This window comes from Poecile atricapillus, chromosome 9, assembly GCF_030490865.1.
Source record: "Poecile atricapillus isolate bPoeAtr1 chromosome 9, bPoeAtr1.hap1, whole genome shotgun sequence".
NCBI lineage: Eukaryota > Metazoa > Chordata > Aves > Passeriformes > Paridae > Poecile > Poecile atricapillus.
The window spans coordinates 549,596-566,204 of NC_081257.1; the positions used below are offsets into that span (position 1 = coordinate 549,596).

Here is a 16,609-nt window from a genome sequence, read left to right on the forward strand (position 1 = left end):
TAGTCATGACCAAAGCAAAACATTTCCTCTCCAAGCATTTTAGCAGCACAAACCTGGTAGGTATTTTTCTTCCCTGGCTCTCAAATTACACTTTCAATTATAACTTCTAATCACAAAGGCTATAATTAGTACCAGTACACTAACTATAACATATTATTCAGGATGTTTGACTACCTACTGTTATTCTTTATTTTTCATTTTTATATTCACACCTTCTTTTTCCTTCAAACCTTGCTAAACTATTAGCAAAGCAAAAAATAAAAAAAAAAAACACAATAAAGACAAAATTTTGCAAATAAGAGAACTTCAACATTTGAGCTTATAATGGAAATCTTAAAAAAATATCTGAATTCCAGTAAGAAGCAAAACCCAAGCTTTTCCATAAGTATGGATTTATCTGTTCCACTCACTAATGGTAAAATGACCAGAGGAGCTGCTAGTTTGGATGCAGAGGCACAAGAATTTATCTGTCACAGAATTTGTAACTATGAAAGACAGACATTTGATAAACAGAAAAGCAGAAAGTCCCTTTCCTCTTAAGTTCCAGAACCTTATCTTTAGAAGAAGGTGCATATGAAAAGGAAGTATATAACAATAATATCACGTGTAAGGAATGATTCAGTGCTGCTTCTCACCCCAGAAATCCCCCAGTTTACAAGCAATCAAGTGCCCTGTGCATTTTTAGAACTAAATATGAAGATAATGGGAACATTCTGTGAGCATTCACAGAAATTACCCAAATGTTCAAACCAGTTTGCTGCAGACTTAGTTTGGAAGAAAGAAATGAAACATGTTTCTAAATAATGCAAATGCCAAACCCAAACTGCATGCAACATTCTAAAATAGAACCAAGAAGACCCTCCAAGCAGAACAGAGCAAATGCTTGAGAAGCTGTTTTAGCAATGAGCATTCCCTGAAATCAGTATTATTTTCATCACTCTTTTAGAATGGACTTTCAACAGTGTAATATAAAGACACGAAATTGAAAACAGGCCCTAACAACTGGATAGTACACACATGAGAACCAATCAGCATTATATTAATCCTGTTAAAAATTGTTTTGGACACAAAGAGAAGTATGACAATATAATAAGTTTGTGCTGCTACATCTTTAAAGATTTTTCCATTTCAGATGCTTAGAAGCATGCACACAAATTCAAGGGTACACAGAATAAATTTCTTCTAGTTGTGGAAAGACAGTATGAGCGTTACACGAGTATTACAAAAACATGGCCAGCTTAAAATTCTGGTCAGCACAAGGTGATAAAGCCACTCAGCTTGGCCATGACAATTCTCTATTCTTTGGGAAGATGAGAGGGTTTAAAGCAGGGCTGTGGTAGAGCAGCAGTAAAACTCCAGGTAGTCAGCACAGCCTGAATTCAAATTGAGCTTAATTAAGCCATGATACTTTATTTGTTGCAACAGTGAAGCATTTGCATGAGGGGTTGTTCATAAAATTCTTCAGCTGAATCCATCCTTCTCTCGCTTGCCTGCTTTTCCCTAGATCCATATAATTTATTTCCCTCTTCAGGAAAAATGCATGTAAAGCTGGTTCCCTTTAAGTCACATCTACTCACAGAATAATTCTGCAAACTTATCTTCTTCCTTGGTCCCAGAAACTTTTCTGTCCATAAACACTAGCATATCCACAGCTGAAGTATTCAGATACCTTCTTGGGACACTGCCTTTATGATTTATGAGATGGATTTAAAGGCAAACCACAGAGTGAAGCTTTTTGCATTAAAATCCCATTTTATAAACATCATTTCCAGTAAAATTTCTGCCTCACTCAAAAATAAATATTTTGTATGAACAGGTCCAAATGCCCAGGGAGGAAGAATTGCTATGCATCTGTTTTACACCAATCATCTCCATTTAAAATGTGGAGGTTAAAACCAGTCAATCTGTGATCTTAGCCCCTAATTATAGATTTCCATTTGAAATAGATCCAAATTCTCAACCTAGCCCAGAGAATGCGGACCAGAAGTCGCCCATGGAGCTAAGTGGGTGATAGAGAGAAGCAGGATGGCAGCTGTTGCAGCAGCTGGTATGACCAGACACTTCCAACATGATGGCTGAAACAAACCACTCAAATAGCAAAAATGTTTAGGCCAAATGTGGGCATTCCACATAGGAACAAACCTCTCCAAAAGTTAATTTCTTGCACATAACTTTGCCTTTACAAGTGCAACAAAGCCCTGATTTGAATGCGTAATTTAAAGTGACAATTGCAACCAGAACTCTGCTCCCCAGAGCTGTGCCTCCATGCACAACTTCATATCACAAGAACACTCCTTTGGCACAGGGTACACCCCACTGCTTCAAAGCTGCCTGTGCTTCAGTACCTGTGGTGCTCTTTGCCATAAATGAGGAGGTGCATTTAATTAAAGCTCTAATGTGTGCATTATATTATCTCAAATTACCCCACAAAATGTTCTCCACGAACTTCTTAAAAGGCAGAACTGGCCATATGTACTTCAAAGAAGCCATGGTTTTGCATTTTTCTCCACCCCCCCCAAAAACAATATTTACCGTTGGAGTGAGAATATTTGAGCACAAGTTTATTATTAGTATAGTTTGAACTAGAACCTAATCCTTATTGTCATGTCTGGTTTGTGCTGTCTAGTAAACAGAAGTCAATTATATTAAGAATTTACACAAATCCCCAAATTCAATAAGCACAATAACATTAACAAACCAATCTACCTTGAAATATACGCTGCCAAGAGTTCAAAGCTGTTATGATGGACAACAGCATTCACAGGCAGTGACAAAAGCTTTGATCCAGGAAAGAAATATTGACCAATGTGTTTTACTTCCAATGCACTCTCAATTCAGCTGTTTCTGTTCAAAACAAATGAAACCTTTGAATGCAAATCAAAGTAATGTCCCAGGTAATTCATTTGACTGAAGCTAAATATCATTGCAAGAAAAATCCGGACACCATTTGCATATGTCTCAGAAGCAAACCCTAACAAAGCAGTCACTTAATCTGTAATATTCGGTGGTGACAGTGCCAATAATAGCAGCCCAAGTCAAACAGTCTGAGAGACACTGAGGGAGGGCAGAGTTCCACAGGAAGGCGCCCCTGAGTGTCCTGCAAGCCTGAGCTGCTCCCTGCTCCAAGCCCTGTTTCCGAAATCACACAACAACCCCAGTGCCCATCCCCTGGACACTGCCAAACTGTAATGCTCACTAAGTAACTCCATAGAAGGCATTAACAAAACTGCTTTTTTAAAAAGGACATTTTGACCCACACTCTTAGATGCCATCGGTAGCAGCAGAGAGCTGGGAGTGAATGATGAGAGATTATTTTCTCCCCGCTGAAGCAGAATGCAGAAATGAATACACTATCTCTTCTCCACATGGACAGTAGCGAGATGGAAATAGAGCAAAAGAACAACCCACCCATTTTAGGCAACAACACTCAAAATAGGCTAAAGAACTAAGAATAGCCCTTTGGGAAGAGCTTACTTGAGACTATCTTCAGCTTCCAAGGAGCACAAGGAAGGTTAACCAGCTCACAGATCACCTTTGTCAGACAGTGGCAGCATATTGGCAATCAGCCACAAGAATGTACACAAGGATCCACCCAACCAACCCTCCCCAGTACCATTCAATGCCTCATGAACCCTCCTGCTAAAGGAAAAGCTGTATTTTATTGTCATTATTTAGCAAAAATAACAAGGGGACGGGCAGCACCAACAGAACCTGGGTGCAGCTTACAAATGTTCACTTTTATCTCAGGTAAAGTCAGCCAGCATCACTCACTGCCAATCTGTGTTAATCATCACCCAGCATATGTTTATTCAGCAACAACTCTTTTAAGAAATGGATATTATGAAAAGATTACTATGGAGTGATAATTTGAGACTTGTGGCTCAAACCAGCTCAAGTTTTAGAATTTTTGAAGTTTTTTTAGGGCCAGTTCTTCTTTTTGATATGTCAGCATAAAACACATTAACATCAGAAAATGCCCTGTATGCTTCAAAAGGGTGCTTTGTTTCTCACATGGACTAAAGCTAACAATTTTAATGTAACTGTGGTGTCTATGGGATGGATGACTTAACAAAATCTGTGAAGGTCTGCCTCCCACTGCAGACTTTGTCCTGTCCCTGCTATGTAAACTTTTACACAATATGATAAGCTTGAAAAATTTGTGGAGTTTCTCAGTGTGGCTGTAGTAGAATTTGACCTCAGCTATTTACAATTTATATAGATACACCATTCAGCAGCAGAAATCCTCTTAATTTAGCAAATCCACACTATATATGACATGTACTGAAGATAGCAAGATATTAGCTAGCACACATTCTACTGTCCATATGACATGCCCTTCAGGCACTGCTAAGTTTAAAAAGGAAGATTTAGTGTCTGCAGCTGAAAAAGCCTGATTTGCACGCACAGCTGAAGCAGCATTTGGTACAATACAAGAATCCTTGGTGTCCTGTGCTAGCCATCCTCCTCTTTCACCTCTTCAGCTGTTGTGTCAAGCCCGTCCCAGGAAGGGGTGAGTTCTCACTGCTGCTGAGAAATCAGCTTGCTGGCAATCAGGTTCTGTCAGAGATGAGCACTGATTTCCTCTTCCCAGTCAGGTCCTGGTGGATAAAACTCTTCTTTCCCCTCTTATATTCCATATATGATAGAAACATTAACTACTCTGAAGATGCTTAACAAAATGCTGTTTCATGAGTCAATGTTTCAGGCCTGGAAATTTCATACCTAGACCAAAACTATCTCATCTTAGATCAAATATTCCTGATAAAGCCTATCACTTGCCTCATTTTAAGGTTTTGCCCCTGTGCTATTTGAAATGCTTACAATTATGACACAGTACAGAGAGCTAGGAAAAACTTTTTAACAGACCAATCTTTCCCAGTACGTCGGTAAGAGAAATTAAGGATCATCATAAAAAAAGAGCATGCAGAGGGTCCATGCAGCAGAAATGACAACAAAACCATCTTTCTGTACTGGACACTGCATTGAGTAAAGTCTCAGAGCAGTAACAACTGTGTTCATTTAGACCGTATTTTAACTTCTCTAGCAAATGAATGTTGCACAAAAGGACCTATTTAGAACAACCAAAGGATTTCATTTCAACTACTTATCATATATTGTTATTATCTAATGAGTTGTGCTTTCAAACAATGTCACTGATGAACATGAGGTACTTTGCTGTCTCTCTAGGATTTATGAAATAGCTGGCCAAAATGATCTTCTTTTAAAATTAGAAAGGGACTGTTCAACTTCTAGTGGTTGGTTGACTTCCCTCTGTAGTTACAGAGTAACACACTTTAAAAAGCCAATCCAAAAGGAGAATGGGCTGTTACAAGTCTGATCAGAGAAACCTCTCACTGATCCAACTGAATCTGGAAGAATATATAATATAAAAGTCCCGCTCCATTTTAATCACTGCACAAACCCTCCACTTTGACTGCCAACTTTGCTGTGCCAAGTCTGAAAAAAAACAACCCAAAAAGAGAATGAAACCTTAACAGTTTTCTCTACAGGGAAACAATTTAATTTTGAAATGTTTAAGTGCAAATGGGCATGGGAAACTCTCAGCAGATAGGAAAGAAAAGGATGAGTACACAGCACTTATTCTTGCTCCCAGTGAAGCTCAGGGTGTTACCCAGCCTGTGAGAGCAGGACTTGCCTTGAGCACGCTGCACATGCCAGGAGAGAGGCGGTGTAACTCCCTGGAACAGGAGCACTGCTCACCTCTGTAGTCACAGGCATCCTCATAAAAGAGAGATTTTATCCTCTGCTGCACACCCACAGCTTATACCAGAGTGTACAGAACATAGTGTTTAAGGAAACCAATTAATAGATTTTTTTTTTGTTGGAAGTATAGGGCTTGGTGGAAAAGACAGTGTTTTAGATGATGCTTCAATTCAAGGCAACGTGCCCAAACACAGAAGGTATTGCAGATATACTCAAAGACACTACACACAAATCTTCACTCTTGTAGGAATGAGACCTCAAAAGATTGCTCATAACCTTTAGTTCTAAAACCAGCTAAAGAGCTGACAGATGCCTTTTCTCATTCACAAACTTCCTTCCTTTTACATTTCCTCCCCATTATGCTGAGTCTATACATTTTACAGCTCCTTTTCTGTCAGAGAGGAATTAAGTGTAGGCTTTCAATAGAACTTCTGACTCACCTCGCTGATGACAATAAAAGAGCAACACAGGTAGTAATTCCTGCCTTGGAAATCTTGTACTGCACACACAGAGTAGAGGAGTGGTTTCTGGGTGGTGCAGGGGATGTTGCAGCTTCCTTTGGGTGCAGCACAGCTGCCCAGCACTGCTGGCTTCCAGAAGCACCAACACTCCGCACTGCCTTTCGCTTAGAGTTGGACTTGAGGATCCCTGTCGGTCCCTCCCAGCTCAGGAATATTCTGTGACAGTGTCTGTGATGGGGATGCAGCTTGGCTTAGCTGGGGCTGCACATGAGACTGCTCAACCACAACAGAATGTGAGTCTAAAAATACTCAACTTGGGTAACTCTTGGTCATATATAGGCTCTTCATCATGGCAAAATTCACAGATCTTTCCACAATGGAAAAGTGTCCTTTAAGACAGGGGGTAGAAGCCCAGTTCCTGAAAATAAGGGTCACCATTTTGTGAAATGAAAATGTCATATTATGAAAAGAGAGATTTTGAAAATCTCAACCAAAGACAGTGAGAAATGGTCTTGTGTAACATTCTGCACTGTGGTAGGAAAACCTGGAATACTTTTCTTCTAGGCTAACCTAATCAAAAGCATCTCAATGACTTTTTAACAACAAAAAAAGAATCCAAGTTTGCATCACATTGTCATCATTTGGGACAAGTTCCATTAAGTCCAAATAATCCTCTGTTCTCTCACTTCACAAGGCATTAATGACTAGTATTAACAGGAAACTATTAGCTGTGAAGTCCCATTCTCTCAAATCTAAGAGTATTAAAATCAGCTCCTTCTTGAAACTAGTCTCTACTAAATGCTTGACATCACTGGTATCTTCTAAACAAGACTCACAGAGTAAAATACAAGAAAAGAAAATATAAACAAAAAATAATGAACTTCCTTTCATTAATCAAAGAACGGCTGAGGTTAACACCTTGCAAAAAGGTAACTTTGAAGCATGAGAATCACCCCAGACACCTCTAGAATCGAAATTCAACAGCCGATTCACAGCACATTATGATAATGAGGAACCTCACAGAAAGAAAAATAAAGATAATTTTATTCCTGATTGAGAACAGAGTGATGTTAGATTGAGAGAAAATCTATTCTTAGGCTGTAACATGACCAGAAGATCAGGGATTTATGCAGGCCTGTTCTCTGTACTCAGATCCCTGGAACTGCAGCTGGACCAGGAACACGGCTGTCCCTCTCATTAGAAGGATGACTTCCTGAGCACAACCCCCAAACAAGGAGGAAAACCCTGTCTCTGGTACTATCTTTAAAAGCAGGACAGCATCCAACTAAATCATCTGTTCCTACACATGGATATACCCTCGGAATTCTGTGCAGGCACTGACATAGCCTATCCCAACCTGAACCCATGACAATTGAAGGATCTCTCCTATAACCATTCCTACTGCAGGCTACTAAAAAGCACCATTACACTCAAGTCAAATCCAGTTCAGGGTCCAGCTGCCACTGCCATTTGTAACTCCCCATGTGATCTGAGATGGATCTAGGTCCATTCTGCCACAAAGGTGCAGAGTGAAAACTAAATTAAAAACAAACTGTGAACATTCCTGCAGCACAGAGTCAGGGCTGACTGCAAACGTTCCCTGGGACAGAAAACTCATCAACTTTGCATCCCTGCTGCCTTTGCCTTGTGTGAGGATGACTGGAAAGGTCATGGATATATTAATGAACTGAAGGAAGTTGGCTTTCTTTTTCTGTGTTCATGACACATCCATCCTTGTTAAACTGGTGAGTTTTAGGAGCAACTGGAAGTTTTCAGACTAAATAATGGAATCCCTCAAAAAAAAGTTTAGGATTCTTTTTCTGTGGCCATGCCCTGTATGTAGCCCCTGATGTGAATGGAAGTCAGATCATAACTGGCATTTTGTTTGTGCTTGAATAGGAGAAGGCAACTGGGAATTATGTCCTTTGTTTGTAAGCACAAGTCTAACTGGGATGACACTGAACTACAGAAAGAATCTGATTAACAGATATAATACATCAATTTCCTGTAGTAAAGGCTACCAAAGCCATCATTCTAATTTTCTGCTTCTTTCACAGGCAGAGAATGGTTTGATTTTTTTATCATACCAAAGCTTGTCTTTTTTACTTTATTTTTATTAAAGACGTCTCTACAATTATTTCATGAGAATGATTCGTCTTTTGTCTATTGTAAGGAAGCAAAAGGATTTATTTAGCTAAATTTGCATTCCCCTTTAACGTAATACTGGGGGGCTTTGTGCTACAGTGGATTAAAGCAGCATCTGTTCTTCTCTGGAAACCTGGAGTCAAATCACAGCAGTGCAGTGAAGTTGCCATCTCTGTCTGTACCTTAAATGGAACCTAAATAAAATTCAAATGGATTCCCAGAAGACACAAGAAGGGCAATGTAAGTAAAATATTTTTGATTAAGAAGTCTTGCTAAAAAAGTCCATGATCAGTAAGTTTTTGCATAACAAAGATGCATGAATTAAAAAAAACAACAACTATTTACATAAATTTTTACAAAAAATGGCAATATACAAGATACTAAAAGTGAACTTCCAAACATTTGGCTGATTCTGCTCTTGTAACTACACAGCCTTCTGAGGCAACAGAAATAAAGCAGCAAACTCAGGAATATGAATTTGGCTTGTGGTCCATACCCTGTTTAAATACAAATGACATCTAAACAAAGCATGGTTCACAAAAGCAATGCACCAACACACTTTCCCCTTAACTCATGGTCCACCTCCTCATAATTCCAGGTGCTCTGAGGATGAGGCAGCGTCTGGGTTAGGGGCACATCCTCACCAATTTAATGTAACAAACAGAACAATCAGGGCTCCACCTTGGTTACAGTTTCTGAGGTCTCCTGCAGTTCTGTTATTAAATAAACATAAAAAGAAATAATTGATTGACAGCTGGTGTGATTAAAATATGCCTAACTCAAAAATTAATGATTAAATTATCATTGGGTCTAACAGACAAAGAACCATGCAAATGCTGAAGAAGCAAAAAAACTGCACCCTGAAAGATCTTTATGAATTATGGTAAATCCTTGCAATGAAAAGGTACAACAAACCAGACTCAGGCTGTGGTGCTTCACGACTTTTTAAAAAATTCAATATTCAAAAATACAGTACCTTAAACCCTCCTTTGCACCTCTCAGAATCCTGCAGGAACTGGAAGCCTCATGGCTCACTCAGAAAGCAACTCCTCGCTTCCAGCACTTGCATCCCAAGGTTTTGCTGGCTTTTGAACACCACTGGTGTTAAATACCACAGAACACAACTGCAGTATGTGAGCAGCTGTTTAATGCCTACAGGTAACATCCACAAGTGCTGGCATTCACCACCAGAGCACTGTCTACCTCTAGGCCAGCTTTTACTATTCATCTCCTTCTCACTGGAGTTCAGAGCAGGCACAGTTTGCAGGCATCTTTAGAGCAATCACCCAAATGTGCTAATCAGCTACACCATTATGAGAACTACCTCTTCACAGAGTTGGAGACTTGAATTGACATCTTTCAACTCCAGGGAAAACATCATCACTGTAAAGGTAAACTCTTGTTTCAAAGGAGTTGTTGCATCCAAAGTCCTTGCACTGCTCTTAAGGCCCTCAAAGGCATGAAACAATCCCAGGTTCCAAGCAGTAGAAAAGTATTCTGTTCATGAAGACACATTAATGGGAGAAACATTTTCTACAGCCATATGAACAGATTCTCTTGAAAGATTTTTCATTTTGCAAACATGAAATGGTCTCAGAGTGAAAAAACCCATGTAAGACCATGAAATCCTAAGAAATTACTTTCCATTTCTCCAGAGGAACACCCTGCAAACCATTGGTGAAGGCACCTTGTCCAGCAGAGAAGGTCTCCTTGCCCAGCAGGCAACTCCCTCGCTCCAGTCCCTGCAACCTTCCAATACAAGACTAACTGGAACAACAAATCAGAGTTACCGTTCAACTTGGTATTTGCACTTTTCAGGAGAAAAACTGAATCCTTGGGTTTCCTTGCCTGAAAGCTGCAAATTATTCCATGAAACTGAACTGCAGGTTGTTTATTAACTGCACCAGGATTCCCAGAGGGCTTCTAAAGGGGCAAAGAAACTGAATGCTGTTCAGAGCATTCAGTTCACAGAGCACTATGGCTTTCACTGGTTAGCTCCAGATATTGGATTACAGTATCTTGGATGATAATGAATTATTTCAGATTAGTAGAAATAGGAAAAATAAAGGATGATAGATGATTTCACATGAGAAATCTGAACTTCTATTATGAGTTTCTATTTCATCAGGAGAAAAAAGCCCAGCTGATTGAGAACATAGATTGTTACTTTGTAACAGTACTCTCAATATCTTTCAGGAACTAGAATAAGCCATCTCAACAGCAAAACCAAATCTGGTACGAAAGTAGAAGTAAAATGGAAAATGGGTAATTTTATTCAGCATGGCTGTAGTTCTCCCAAAGCACTTGATAGATGTAATGAATTCTGTATTTATATGAAGGATATCTGCCACAGGAATAGACACAGTTAAACACAACCATCCAAACTAAGCACTCAGCAATTCCTCTTTTAGCACATCAGGCAGAATAATCAAGTTTAACTGAAAGGAAGTGCATAGCAATGTACAAATGGAGGAAAAAAGTCTGAAACAATGATGAATAACAGAATGTTACTGTGTAATAGGCAAATCTGTCACTAAAGTAACTGTTATGAATTATGTTTTTAGCAAGCCATGCAAAGGTAACATCACTTATGCAAACATTACCAAGTCCACACAGGAAACTTACATTATTCTTTTCCTTAAGGGTAAAAAATGGGCAGAAGGATCATTAAAGGTATGACTAAACTGTGCTATGAAACACTTTATCAAAAAACATTTTGCCTTTCTTCTCTAGAAAAGCAACTGTTGCATTCATATGTAGTTACACTGAATCCAGTCACTTCCTCCTTTTATATTCCAAACATGCCCACACCCAATTTAAGATGTTTTCTATCTTTAGCTAAATTGAAAATTTTTTAAACAGTCAAACAGCTAAGCATTTGGCTGAATTACTTAGTGGAATAAACTTCCATGATGCATTGGAGATAAATTCATCTTGCAAGTGCACTGCAAGTGCAGGATAACTTTTTTAGTTTACCATAAATCCACACAGCATCACACCAAAAAACTCGTTTGCGAGTGGAGTTTTCAGATAGCTCATGAACAGAGCTCTGTGTTGCTGTACTTTTGACATGCATTATTTTGGTTGTTAACAACATCATTACAATAGGGACTGTATGTTTTAACATGAAAAATCCCACTCACTGTTTCTCCTGCGTCATTTATTCAAGTATCTGTACTTCAAAGGCCTTTAAATGATATATTTTTTTCTTTCATTTTATTGTCTGGCTGAGGCCACGAGTGGCAAATGTTGATTTACGTATCTGACACACCTTCTCATGTAGCCAGGACAAGGCCAGGTCTCCGGCCGGCCCCAGACACCGGGAACAGCCTGTACCAGAGCTCTGCAGTAAAATCCACACTAATTTTACACAAATCATGTGATTCCTTGCTCCCTCCCGAAAAGCAGTGTTTACACATCGGTGTCTGGAGCGGCACAGGCCAGGTCAGCTCACAGTCTGCTGCCACAACTCTGGATTTATGGCTCTGCCTGTCACCCACAGCCAGCACAGCGCAGCGGGGCGGCTTGGGACGCCGCGGTTAAACCACGGAGATAATTTAGCCGTCGGTCCTGCAGGGCAGACAGAGCCTCCGCCTGTCCCCGCTCCCGATCCGGGACACAGGGAACGAGGTCCCGATCGCCGCAACCCGGAGATATCCCGGGGACAGCGGGGCTGACCCCAGGGACAACCCTCAGAAATCGCGGCTGCGATCCCGAGAATAACCTCCAGAGACAACCCCCAGTGACAATAGGGGTGACCGCAGGGACAATCCCCAGGGACAAAAGGGTGCCCCCAGCGCCAGCAGGACCCCCCCATCCCATCTTCCCGCACCGCCCCATAGCGAGCCCGAGCAGCGGCGGCGTTGGCGGCGCGGAGCCCTTTGTGCGGCAGCGGCGGCGCGGGGGCCACCCCTGCACCCCTCGGCAGCGCTCACCAGCTATCCAGCTCCAGCTCCAGCAGCGACTGGGTCCGCTCCGAGCTGCAGTGTAGGCACCACATGGCCGGGCCGTGCCGTCGGGCGGGGAGCTCCCCGCCACCATAGCCGCCCCTCGGGTCGGGCCGCGCCGCCCCGCCCCGCCCCGCCCCGCGCCCGCTCCGCCCCGCGCCCGCTCCCCTCAGCAGGCGGCGGCGGGGCAGGGAAGCGGGCAGAGCGCACGCGTGGAGGGCGGGATTCCCTGAAAAAGCGCGGCTCCCAGGGCTCCTCTCACGCCAGCAGCCCTCACACCCCTCACCGTGCTCGGGGGCTTCTCGGTGCGGCTCCAGCGGGCACGGTTCTTCAAGGGCTCCCTTCACACCCTTCGCCGTGTCCGGGGGCTTCTCGGGCCCCCAACAACAAAATACCAACACCCTCCCCACAGCTTCATACCCTGTAATAACACAACAAAGCTCCGCTGGCCGGTCTGTGTATTTGGGGAAACTTTATCACGAGCTGAAAATCTCATTCAGGTGAAGCGGATGCAAGGAGGAGCCTGGCGCAAAGCTGTGCATTAGACATACCTCGTATTTATACATCCCATGAGGGCTGATCACGTCTTTCAGGGTGGTAAAAAGAATCGAGGCAACTTTAGTCAAACCCCCATTAAACATTTGGATGGAGCGTGCGTTTTGCACAGTTTCCTAAGGAAGCGTTAGGCATAGATTCCAACAAGCCTGGGTTTAACTAGCTTTCAGTGAAACTCAGACACGTTCAGGAATGACACACCTTCACCGGCTGTTTTCACAGGAATGTCACTGCAAGGCTTTAACCAGAGGCTATTTATGCGGCAATGCACGCTTTCAACAGCTAATGGGTTATACCCGCAGAACGTCTGGGATCCACAACCCCACGTTTTTCTGGTCCTGACTCAATGCCTCCTGCATCAAGCTTCATGTCTCCTTGTAAGCAGAGACAAAGCAGAGACAAATTCAAAGCAGTTCCCAAAAGTCAACCTCCCATTCGGAAACCAATTTCCATTTAGGAACCAAGTGCGGACAGTTTCAGCATGGGCTGTGAAGGAGACATATTGGAAAAGGTGGCTGGAAAGCTCTGACCTCAAAAGCAGTCACAGAATTTTCTGAAGAATGTGCTTTTCTGAAGCCACTTCAAACACAATCTTCCTTTTACAGATACAACCGCGCTAGATCAGCAAATAACCAAGCAATACAAACACATCCCATTCCAAACACTGCGTGGATAATTCCTACAGATGGCTTTCCCCCCATCAATGTCAAGCATCCAAAATTCCCAATTTAGTTTCAACCATTCTGGTACAGTTTTTGTTAGATCACTTCTTGCTTGAATAAGTCATTAAAATTTAAAGTAGAGATTAAATGCCCAAATCATCTACACATTTAAGATCTCGCATGTATTTCAACAAGGAGAATTAAACACAGAAAAACAAATTCTTGCTGCACTATGCAGACAACATTGTGGTTTCCGAGTCGAGGCAGCCTGTTGCAGTTATTTTTGGAGGGATTTTTTGTGAATGTTTCAACATTCCAAAACCATTTTAATTCAACCATAATCAATAGTGTACATTCAATTTTCCCTCAGGTAACAATAACTGTAATCCACACTGCACAATCCACCCTGTCTCAGGTGGTGATTTAGTACAGACCTCTAGGTCTATGACTTCTTAGGACAATTTTTGGTGGCACATAGCTAAGTTTCTTTGCCATCCTGATGGCAGAGGTGCTGAACCTCTGAGAGCTGATGTTTCAGGCCCCAGAAGACAGGGGCAGGAGAGGGTCTTCTACCAATGCAGAGCCAAACATGGGCTTCTATAGCACTTTATTGATCTGCACTTTGCATAGGAAGCTTTGGCAGAATCAGTAGGATGTATATTCTCTGTTGTCCTCCTGCTGCTATTTTGACTAACTAGCAATTTTGCTTTTTTGCTAACTAGCAATAGTTTCCACTAAGATATTGTACAAAGTGTAAGAAGGTCAAAAAGTAACTTTTCATGTCCTCCTATCCTTATTCCCAGCAATTTGTTAGAGCACAACATGAAGCGATCTTTTCTTCATTAGATCAACTTCACTTAAGCAAAAATGAAGAACCTGTGAAATCTCTCTGAAGACCAAGTAAACAAAGATTTTAAAGCATGATTTTACAGTCTCCAGACCAGCCCAGAAATATGAGGGAAATAACTGTGAAGCAACTGGGCTGACTGACCACGGGAAGAGCTTATTGTGACAAGCAGCTCGCTCACTGTAGCTGCTGCTTCATTCACTTTGGACCACTGCAGTTTCCAGCCAGTTGCTCAACAAGCAGCACTCTCAAACGACAATATCTCAGCAGTGAATGACTCCCTCAGACCATTCAATCCTCCCTGCTAAAGCTAACCCTATTTTATTTCTAATACAGAAATATAATTAAACCTTAGATTAAATGCAACACTGAAATTTTTGTTTATCCAGTAATTTACATAAATCACTATTTAATGTGTTAATGGCTAAAACAAAGTTTATAAACCCCTAGAGTGCAACAAACTCAATTTGTAATTATAAGCAAACAGCAATTTGTACAATATGCCATCTAAATCTACAGTAATTATGACCCTACTTAAAAGGTAATTCCCAACTTAATCACATTTAATACACCATTATTTCCAAGATCTGAAAAAGCTGAAAAATAAGCATTTGTCTTGCATTTTGCTCGAATAAATGCAAAGGGTTACACAGGCAAAAAAAAAAACCAAAAAACAAAAACCAACCAAACAAAAAAAAAACCAAAAAAACCCAAAAAAACAACCTAAAAACAACCCCCAGAAGAAACTACTGGGGAGTAGTTTTCTTCCTGCAGAGTATAAATACAGGCATGCAGCACTGTACAATAAACTGCATATACAGGTCAAAATACCTGTTATTCCTCTCACAGTGGGATTTGGAGGGGTATTAATGAACAAAAAATGCTAACCCATGTGGATCCTCCACTTTCTGCCTCCCATGGTGAATTCTGGTTCTCATGCTCTCCCTCCACCTGTGTTTACCCATTTACACCTGAGTACAGGTGTAAACAAAGTATTCGGTAAAAAAGATTGGGATAGATAAGTTTCAAGTATGTACAGCACAATCCTCTTTCACATTATTCTCTTTTGGTGCACAGTGAGAATTATCAGTGAACAGTAATTGATCCTCTAACCATATAAAGCATCATAATGCTCCCACATGACCCGGAATTACATGGAATTCTCAAGTATGACAGGGAATTCTTCAAAAGCTAACATGCTCCTGTACTCATTCCAGTTTTGTATCCCCCGAAAGTGGATTTATCTTCTCTCATACACATTTCTGCATTTTCCATGGCTCTGTATTAGATTATTTAATTTTTTTTAATGCCATCACACAAAAACCAGCATAAAAACAGTAACTACAATTTTAGTTCATTTTTTAAACTGAATTTATAAAGCCTTTAAACAAACACATCTGGGAAAAGGCTTTATGCTGTCAGTTGCTATGGAGTAGGCAAAACAATGAATCTTTGTAGTCCCTTTTGCTCTCCAAAGAACAAAGTCTATTTAAGGCAAAGGAAATCTTCACTGATTTCAAGGGTTTGGAGACCCAAAGTGGTACTTTTCATCCATCTACCTCAAAGCCCCTCACCTTTACAAAACTTAAACAAGATTATTGCTGTGTGAATGATAGGAATACTGAAGCACAAAGATTATAAACTGCAACAGAGGAAAATTAGAATAACTTCTCTCAGTTGCCTTGCAGATCAGTGGGAGAATTAAAAGTGAAACAGTTCTACATCTGATCTTCCTGTACATCTATCTACATGTTCTGCTTCTTTATCCCCTCCCACAAAACAAGATGCTGTGCTCTACAGAGGGAGGAAAGATCAGTGTGTGTTGCTGGCCCTCAAAAGAAATCTTGCCAGAGAAAAGTTGTGCTCTCCAGCAAAGTCTCCATACCCTGGCCAGAAGATTTACGTAAGAGCAGTAATTTTGGAACAAAAAAGGAAATTTCACATGGTAACAAGGTTTCAAAATGCTAAGATACACTGATTTACCAAGGCTGGAGCATGCAAACCAGTCAACCCTGCAAACTACAGCAAGTTATGAAGCACCTATACAAAATCTCAGGGCTGAGAGAAACAATGCCTAAAGAGGCATTGAGATTGCAGTCAAACCATTAGACCAGAGCCAGGATTCCTGACTGAAAATTCCCTGCTGTCACTACTCTGACCTGGTTTTGTCCCTCAGAGTCAGTAGTTGATCCTACAAACCCTATCTTGTGCTAGAAGCTATTGTAAACTGTATTAGTGGTGCACTATAACACTGCCTTATTATTTAGA

The 16,609-nt window shown here is 41.1% G+C and overlaps 1 protein-coding gene across 8 annotated transcripts in view; it reads right to left on the reverse strand.

The window, feature by feature from the left end:
• The window catches only part of IQSEC1 (IQ motif and Sec7 domain ArfGEF 1), a 291,177-nt gene that overhangs the window by 44,862 nt on the left and 229,706 nt on the right, over positions 1-16,609 (reverse strand). For 2 of the 8 annotated variants that reach the window (XM_058844755.1, XM_058844754.1), the window contains exon 1: positions 12,266-12,401. The exons of the other annotated variants lie outside the window; for them this stretch is intronic. In XM_058844755.1, coding sequence (XP_058700738.1) covers positions 12,266-12,330 — 65 coding nt within the window. In that variant the 5' untranslated portion in view covers positions 12,331-12,401. Of the gene's footprint in view, positions 1-12,265; positions 12,402-16,609 lie in introns of those variants that run through there. 8 annotated transcript variants of the gene reach the window in all.